This window comes from Drosophila rhopaloa, unplaced genomic scaffold (assembly GCF_018152115.1).
Source record: "Drosophila rhopaloa isolate 14029-0021.01 unplaced genomic scaffold, ASM1815211v1 contig_115, whole genome shotgun sequence".
Taxonomy (NCBI): Eukaryota; Metazoa; Arthropoda; class Insecta; order Diptera; family Drosophilidae; genus Drosophila; species Drosophila rhopaloa.
This window is the reverse complement of record NW_025334990.1, coordinates 1,122,780-1,132,500: the sequence shown is the minus strand read 5'-3', so window position 1 is coordinate 1,132,500 and position 9,721 is coordinate 1,122,780. Positions and strand designations below refer to the sequence as shown.

At 37.6% G+C, this 9,721-nt stretch overlaps 1 protein-coding gene across 1 annotated transcript in view; it reads right to left on the bottom strand.

Annotated features, from left to right (window-relative positions):
• The window catches only part of LOC108044901 (actin-57B), a 1,976-nt gene extending 1,159 nt beyond the window's left edge, over positions 1-817 (bottom strand). Inside the window, exons 1-2 of the mRNA XM_017124060.2 lie at positions 675-817; positions 1-57 (exon numbers count right to left, since the gene is read on the bottom strand). The exon at positions 1-57 is cut by the window's left edge and continues 1,159 nt beyond it. Of these exons, the coding sequence (XP_016979549.1) occupies positions 1-57; positions 675-714 (97 nt within the window). The 5' untranslated portion in view covers positions 715-817. The remainder of the gene's footprint in view (positions 58-674) is intronic.
• Positions 818-9,721: the final 8,904 nt, after the last annotated feature.

The following is a 9,721-nucleotide window of genomic DNA, read 5'->3' as shown; positions in this document are numbered from 1 at the left end:
GGAAGACGGCACGGGGTGCGTCATCACCGGCGAAACCGGCCTTGCACATGCCGGAGCCTGCAGGATAACACAATGGAAGAGGGGTCCATTAGTCGGTGATCAAATGGACAGGGGTCCCAGAAGGGGACTACAAATTGATTTAACGGACAGCGTGAAGAAGTCTGGGGACTGCATGTTGAATACTGACTAAGTCTGGGGCGGTAATTGAAAGGAAAACTTCTCTGAAGAAAAGTGAGAGAAAAATAGAACGGATTCTCAGTGATCTTTTGGGGGCCCTATTTGAAAATTTGTTCTCGAAACAAAACTGGAGGGGTGTTTCAGGCACAAATTTCTCTAAGAAATATTGGCGAAATTGTTTTAATAATTTGAATTTTAGTGTCGAAAAATTGTAGAAAATTAGATGAAAAAATTATTATGTTAAAATATTTTTCTTTAAATTGGAAATTTTAGAACTTTGTTTTAAAGTATTTTTTTTGATAATTTCTTTAAGAAACTCAAATATTTTCTTAGAAATTGTGTTTCGAAGGAAGAACAAGTCTTTCCACAATTCAAAAATCTTTCACTTTGCGATCACTTTAGCACTAGTTGCGGGAAATATCCTTGCGCTGTTTAGTCCTCTATCAATTCTTTTTGCGAAAGCCAAGGAGATAATCCAGTTGATGGGGAATACGCACCATTGTCAACGACCAGAGCAGCAACTTCATCGTCACACATTTTGTTTTAGTTTGTTTGTTTTACGGCACCACGGGTGAATTAAATCAAGAGTTACGGTGTGTACGGCTTGGAACACAACTGACTGACTAAAGTATCGCCGCGTTGGTACTCGGATTTTATACCGCCGCCGAAATGCCATCTCGTCCAAGAAGCGCCGCTGCCATGCCCCCCGCCGCCTCCGCCCCCGCCACGCCCCGCTCCCACACTCGAACACACTAACACACAGCGATGCTATGCTCATGGATGCGCGATAATGCTGCCCACCGGCCGATCCGCCTAAAAATAGATCCTTCAGCATAGGGGGCTCTTTGGAAAACATAAGGCGCGCGAGCGAGAAGGCAGCACATGGTGTGGTATGGTATGGTATGGTATAGTATAGTATAGTTCGGCATGATCGAGCGTGGAGATCGTATCGGTTGGGATCGGGTACGATCGGTTGAGGAGCCAACCGCTGACGATCGGTGGCCCCCAGTCAAAAAGTGCCGTATAAGGCAAGGAGGCGCCTCCAGCACACTCGCTCTCTCTCTGGGACTCACTCGCTTACTCTCTCTCTCTCTCCCTCTCTCATTCTCCCACTATATCTGCTATAGACTATAGACTATGGGCGGTTCGGTTCGGTTTGGATTTTTGGGTCGGTCGGTGGGGGATATTCGCTTTGTTGTTGGCTTCTATTTTCTCGTATTCCTCGTTGTTTTCATAACTTTCGTGTTTTTCTCATGTCGTAATAAATTCATTTTCTATTTTCGATATGTACATATACACCCGTAGTCAAATCGCATCTCTATACTTTCCCAGCCTTTGCACCTTCATGCCATTCGTTTCTATTTTTGGTCATATTTCTCATTGCGCTCTCTCGCAAGATCTGCCCACGCCCCTTGTAATGAGCTTTAATTCAACTAATTGTTTATTTACAAATCGAGTTAAAACAGGGATGTGGGGCAGGGGCATGGCGGCGGAGGGAGGGGGGTTAAGCGAGCCAGGACTATGCTTAACCGTTACATTTACATGCCCGCTTTGCAGGGTTCCCATTTAAATTAGGTTTGGTGCATTCTATTTTTGGGCTGCAACTAAGTGGGGCATGTTTACGTTTTATGGCACAATCCGGTGAGGCCAATCGTTTCTATGGATCCTCCTCACTCTCTACGCATTTTACCCAATTCCTTCTATATCTTAATACATGGACACACAAGTATGTATATGTAGTGTATTTCGGTTGCTATACTACATGGAAAAACAAATGGATTTGGATGTCGCTAAATTGTAGCTGAGACCCAATTTATTTGTCTCCTTTGTACAAATAAAATGTGTTTTTTCGCACATTTGTATATATACAATGTATCTGTAGACATATTATACCCATTAAATGGATCCCGAAATTATCCAGAAAGATGACTAATCCCTAAAATCTAAATTTGCCATATTTTTGTTATCAATAGAAATGGAATAGTTTCAGTAGGATTATTTTCAAACTATTTTTAGTTAGTTTTATATATAGCCAAAATGACAACAACCAAGGTATTCCTCCAGAGTTGCCACAGAAAAATATAGGGCCAATTTTAAAAATGTACCAAAATAACCTAAGACTTATATATCCATAAATTAACATAATGAGTTTTTGCAAAAAAGGTTTCCAAATTATTTAATTATTTTTTAAACCTTTTTATTTTTAAATGCATTTAGTTTAATTATTTTAAAGGATCTTAAAAATTAAACTTCACGCAAAAGTTAATTTAAAAAAAAATTTTTAAATATCTGTTTATTTAAATAATAGATAATGTTAAAATATTTCTGAAAAAATAAAAGTCCAGAATTAATTAATTTTTAAATTACAATAAATTACAAAACGATACTTTAAATCTGTAAGAAAATTAGGGTTTAGGTCACTTAAACAAACTAAGACAAAATAGTTTTCAATATCCAAAATTATTATATGGAATTTTGTAACGAAAAAATAATATATTTTCGTTTTTTCACAGCATGCTAAAAAATATAAATAATTTTAAATATATGTAATTAAACATTTTAAGCTTTAAGGAATAAAATAAAGATCCAGTTATTCATTTTTGTGACTACCCCTTTAAATATTATTTACAAGATAATAATAATAAATGGTATAGATATTTAACCTAGCTCCAAGCCGGTTTTGGTCGACATTAAAAATTCTGTCTTACTGATCTTTTTAGATTTAATGTTCTAAAGTAAAATTGTTTGGTTTTACTTTTACTGCACTTAACCAATAAAACTCTTATGGTGAAATTTAAAAGGTTTTAAAATTATTTTTAATCAGTTTATAATTTGTTTTGATCGGACAATCATATATGATTTTTAAATATGAAGGAATTTGTTTATAAGATATTTCATACTTTTAACACAACTAGATTTTAAAATCACTGCGTGTTATTTATAGTTTTAATTGTATTTATTTAATCGTTTACTTTCAAAGCCTAAACAAAAAAAATTATATAAATGGAAAAAAAATATAAATATTAAATAAAGTTAGAATTTCAAAAAGTTTTTTAACGACAAGATTTATGGTAAGGATATTGTCGTAGGACGCAAAATTTAAATTAAGGTTCGTTCCATTTACTATTTACCTACATTTAGTATATGGAAAGGTAAGCTTAAGAATTTCTTTCTTGCTTTTTTAAAGCTTTGTTAATTTAATGTGAGGCTTTCCCATTTTTTGTTTCACGTGAAACAACCCAAGTGTTAATTCAGAGTTGATTAAAAGTATATCAATGTCGGACTAAGCATGACTGCCACTGTGTGACCATTTATCCCACCAACCACCAGTCCCATTGGGAAGGACCCTTAAGGCATCAACAGTCAAATGGCAAAGCCAAACTTTGTCGCTGCCCGTTGGAATAAAGAAAATAAAGCCAATTGCAAATAGATTATATAAATGGCTAAATCAAAATTTAATAAAACCGAGCGAATTGTGCACTCACTGGAGCGGAGGAAAAGTAGGAGGGCCGGATGTCAGCAATAGTGCCAGGTCCAAGGAATTTTAATAATGATCACGTATCCTGGCAGCGATTCCACCTTGTTGTTTTAGTGCACGTGCGCCAATTGCCAACACTAAAGGGATTCATTTGTGAATTACCCAATGCCAAAAACCGAGCTCCCCCCGCATGAGCAGTCAACCCCCTCCCCCGCCAGAACCATCTCCACCCCCACACCGACGGGCCTAAACAAACACTGAGCTGAGGTCGAAGGCTGGGAATCAACGAAAACAAATTGCAATTGAGCCGGCAAAGGGCCGCGTTGGATGGGTGACAAAAAGTGGCCACCGCATCGCACACTGGCAGGATGAGGATGAGGATTGGACTCGGGTTCGGAATCAGGAGGTATACAGATACAGTCGCGATGCGCATTTGACAGCTCAGGCGGAATGCACACAGACGATGGCTACGAGGATGAGGATGAAAGGAGCGGATGGGTCCGGGGTTACGCCCAAAGCCAAGGCAACGAGTCGCTACATGGCTGGTAGATAAAGGATATAGGGCTGGGTTGGCTGGGAAAAGTGAGCCCAAGGGCCACCCCATTTTCGTCGCTTAAAATGCCTTGGATTCCCATGAATTTCGACGGAATTTTTATTAAGTTGCCAATTTGGCAATTGACAGAGTTGATCAAAGTGGCTGGGCAATTGCGGGGGTGGCTGAATATTTCCATCAATTTCTGTGTGAATTAATTTCAAATTAGTTTGCCACATGCATTTGAGGGATTTATTGGATTTTCGCAGTCGCAAACACAAACACTGAGGGAAAACAAAGGGGTAAGCGAAGGGAAGGGTTGGCCACAATCCCTTAATAGGCCTAATCACAATCGATGACCTGACCGGTGATTTGTTTGGCGCATTAGCAGCTCTAGTATTGACCACCGTCCAGCTGCCACAAACTCATCTGCCACTTGGCAGCCCCTCCCACCCCTGCCCCTTTTTAGTGGCCTGAAATCAGGTCAGGCGAACGCATATAAACACACCATTTCGATTCAGATTGTGATTTCTGGAATGCATTAATTTGTGTTAATGGGGAAAAGAAAAGATTTCCCGTTTGTTAGGGTTTGGAGTGCAGGCGAGGTTTATTTTTAGGGGCCAACAATGGATACACACATGGGGCAAAGAAAGTTTGCCTGCAAATGGAATTTTCCATGGGCAACAGGCGAATCCTATCGTATTTCAGCTGAAATACCAGCTACTAGACTATCCATTGCATCCATAACTTAATATTTAGTCATTCACGTGCTGCCTGCAATCGGTCAAAACGAAGGCAGACAAGTGGCCAGTTCTATAGGCAAGACCCAAATATTCTATGCCAAATCCGCATATATCTGTGTCCACTTGCCAGACCGAAATACTTTCGGATATGCGCTCCATCGAGTATTGTTTCTCAAATCTATAGGTTGGTTATATATCTGGTAGTCTCTGTCTGCCGCACCGTTCGCCTCCAGGGCGAACAGAAATATTCAAGAACAGACCGTAGAGGCTAAGATAAAGAGGATTCGACGGCTGAACGTGTATATGCTCTCTTTTAGAATGTCTAAATGAAATTAGGGTGAACCTAATACTAATATCAAAATTGGGAAATTTGGTGACATTTTTTAGATGCTTATATTATAAATATGTGCACATTCTGTTAAATAGATTTTAATATTATTTTATTTATTTTTTTTTTTTTTGTTAAATGGGTTATGTGTCTTAAACTAGTTTTCTGCTACCTATGGGGCAGCTTAATCTAATTATATATTGGTGGGAAACAAAATTTAGTACTTAAGAGTTACATTATATCTTATTATAGTTACATTCAAGTTTTGTTTTAATTGAAATATTTATTTTTGTTTTTATATAATCCTGGAAGGGAGATCCGTTGGGTAGCACCTTTTAAGTCTTTTCTTCCTAGGTTGTATCCTGAGATGCCTGGCAAGCCCATTCGGGTGACTTGTTAGGCGTCGAACATAGCTGGCTGCATTTGTTTGAAGTGCATCGCCTACCTTTAATGTCCCTGTTCCTCATGTACCAGGGAGCATCGCATATTTTTCTTAAAATTTTAGTTTGGGCAATTCTGATTTTATTGATGTTGCTTTTGGCTGCATCACCGTAGATCTGGAAATTTTAATATTATAAATTTAAAATAGCTATCGCCCTTAACACCCACAATTTGAATGCTACAAAAATGTTGTTTAACGGAATTTAACATCCAAGAATAAAAAGAAATTGATAATATCACCGCAGTGAACTCAGTCTATTATCTTAAGTATAAATAGATATATAATTTGAACGTTGTGTAATATAGAATTTATAAACATCTGAATTTTTTTTTTTTATTTCTATGACTATTAGCACAGATTTTTTGTACTTATAGTACAATATTTAAAACTGTAAAATTTGCAAATTTAAGTCCTGCTTATAAATTACTATTAATACCAAAAAACGGAAGTTTTGAAACCCAAACTATAATATAAAAATATAAAAAAATATATATTAAAAGTATTATGTTATTTGTAAATGGGAAGGCATGGCACCTCAGATATATTATATATTTCTATGCAGATTTTTGGACGCTGCCTTGGGTTCACCCAAATCGATGGCATATATCTCCGGCTATAACCTATGCGAGGGAGGAGAGCAACAACAACGAAAAGTGACGCGGACATTTATGGTGTGCTCTAAAACTGATTTCTCGTCGGTTTGCAGCACACTAACGCCCATGTATCGCAGCACCCGCACACTGGCACACTTGGAGCAACAACAATCATAATCGGGGGAAATGTTGTTCAATAAATCGGTTCTGGCCGCTGGTTTCATTTCGTTTGGATGGATTTATTTTTAACGTTGTTATTTTATATATACACGAAATAGAAGCAGCAAGCGCATAGGAAAAACAAAAATATATTGAAAAAATGTAGAAAATTAGAGGATGAAAAAGCAAAAGAAAAATAGCGCCAGCGCTTTCATCATCGACCAAACGGTCGCGATCAGCTGTATGTCGTCAATATGCGATATTTCTCGGGGAGGATCGAAGATATTCCCTGGTCGATGTGTGTGAGTGAGATGTGTTTTTAATTCAAGTAGGAACAATTGTGATATAGACAAATGGGATATGCGGATACAGAGAAATTGGAAGAAAGATATATAGTTTTTGTTTGGCCCATGGCCATTCAGCTTCCGCTCGGACCACTCATGGCCATGGGAAAGCATCTTCATTAGCACCACGATCGTCATGATCAGTGTGATCATTTCAATGGTATCCACTCGGACTTGGACTCGGTGGTTTTTGACAATTCCTATTTATAGAGCTCCTCCGCTCTCTGTTTCTGTTGCTGTGGAACACTTGTCGCTTGTCTGCTCCAAAAACAGCCCCAAGCCCTCGCAGAATCATTTGGGAATTTTAATTCGACTTCTTCGGTCGTCACGCCCAGAGTGTCTGTGTGCATGCACTCTTTATTCAAGTTCAATTCCGTTGGACTTTGTCTTGCACTTGGCGTGCATCACAGTTTTATTTCATTTGTAATGTATTTTTGGTCCGTCACCGCCTCCGCCCCAGCACTTCGTGAGCCCCATAAGTCCATTTCTTAAGGAGGGCGGCACACATGTGATTCCTCGGTTGGCATTTATGCCTTATATGGCGAGTACTTGGCACCTACACACCCCAGCAATGGGGTATTTTCGGTATTTATATTCATCCGCCTAGCTAGATGATTCATGCGCCGCCGATCTCCATCTTTCTCCCCTTCGGAAATTGCTTGGCCATCTCTCAATGTGGCTATCACTCAATCAATGAGTGATCTATAAATGTATATTAGTTTAACGCTGCAGTGGAAGTGCAATGCCCCGGCCCGAATGCAATTTCCCTCTCAGAAAACCATAAATTTTACAGATTGACAGGTTTAACCAAAAATTAACCTCAAATAAAAACAAAATGGTTAATAATAAAATTTTTGTTTTTAATTAAATTTTACTCAGGCTAATTTATGGTAATAATTAAGGACCTTGATAAACTGTGTGGCTCCCTCTATACGGCTCGTTTTGCAGTGAGGCGTGTTTTCTTGCCAAGTGCATGCGCCAGATGTCTATTAGCTTAATTTTGTTGTTCTAAACAGCAGCCATTTAATAGTATAAAAACGGAATGAATCAAATATATGCTTTATGCCTTTTAGACAAAACAATAATATCTTTAATAAATGATTAAACATCAAATGTAAGGTGTCCCCTTCGATGGAAATAAATCCTGAAACGCGCAGCAGAGACACAGACCGGAAAAGGTACCGCCTCAGTCCGCCCAGGTGGCGCGACTGTGTCAGCAAAGATTCAAATCGATAATTTAGACTATATGTACTAAACTTATCGCAGCCTAAATACATTTTGTTATACCCTTGCAGAGGGTATTATAATTTTGGTCAGAAGTTTGTAACGCAGTGAAGGAGACGTTTCCGACCCTAAAAGTATATATATTCTTGATCAGGATCAATAGGGGAGTCGATATAGCCATGTCCGTCTGTCCGTCTGTCCGTCCGTCCGTCTGTCCGTCTGTCCGTCTGTTTCAATACCGTTTGCGAGCTCAGTTTAAAAGCTAGCGATCTGAAACTTTCACACTCGTCCTAAAACAAGTGTACGCAGATCAAGTTTGAAAACCGCCCCGATCGGATGTCTATATCCTATAGCTCCCATAGGAACAATCGGATATAACTTGCAAGAATGGAAGATATTTCGCGCAGTGTAAAAGCTATTGACATAAATCTTTCCAAATCTTATTTTTTTATGCGTACCTTGATCAGAGTAAAAGCGCGTGACGATCGGACGTCTATATCCTATAGCTCCCATAGGAACAAAAGGGTAAAATCGGTTAAAATTTAATGATTTTTAGGATATTTCACGCAGTATACAAGCTATTGACATGAATCTTTCCAAATCCTATTTTTTTATGCATACATTGATCAAGGTGAAAGCGCGTGCCGATCGGACGTCTATATTCTATAGCTCCCATAGGAACAATAGGGTGAAATCGGTCCAAATTTGATGATTATCAGAATTTTTCGCGCAGTGTGTAAGCTACTAACATAAAATTTTCCAATTCTTATTTATTTACGCATATCTTGATTAGGGTAAAAGCGCTTGCCGCTCGGAAGTCTATACCTTAAAGGAGATAGGAAAAATTGTTAAAGGCTGCGAAAGTATCCCTTTTTTTCTATTTGTATATGACATTTTTGCAGTATAAAAGCAATTGACTTGAAACGATGCAAATCTAGTTTACTTATGTATACCTTATTCCTTTCGCTACTTTTTCACTTTTAGCAATTTCGTCAAAGTCTGCAAGGGTATTAAAACTTCTGCTTTCCGAAGTTAGCTTCCGTCCTCGTTTTTTGTATCATTTTATAATTAACAAATGATAAATATTTTTAAACACAATTTTTTCATATATGAAACCAAGAAACAATTAACTATCAGCAAAACCGAATGTGAGTAGGAAATAGTGCAAGAACTAATTGGTTAAATTTATGCTCAGTTTTTTAAGCACCTATATTGAGTTCACTATCAACAAAGTTTTCTAGTGAAATCTAACCAATTAATTATTGTACTATTCCCTATTCACATTCTGTTTTGTTGATAGTTCCTTGTTCTAAAACAAAAAATAATTTAAGAGTCAACAGCATAAGTTAAAATTAATTTAAAATTAATTTTTAATTTTTTCAGATTTTTTTAAGCATCTTACATTAAATTCACTAGGAAACCTTAAATCCAAAATGATCTCCGTGGATTTACTCATAACTTACATTACTTTTACTTAAATTATAATTTTTTCGTTCAATTTGGTTTTTTATTGATCTTGAGCTTTTTGAGTTTTCCGACATAACTCAATGGTTTCCGTAAAATATAATATCCAAGTTTTCAGTTTTTCAATAATTTAATTTTTTTAAATCATTTTTATTTAGTGGCATGACATGCCTTGAACTTATCAAAAAAACCTTGTATCAGCAATTGTTATTAAACTGGCCCTGGTCCTAAACACTC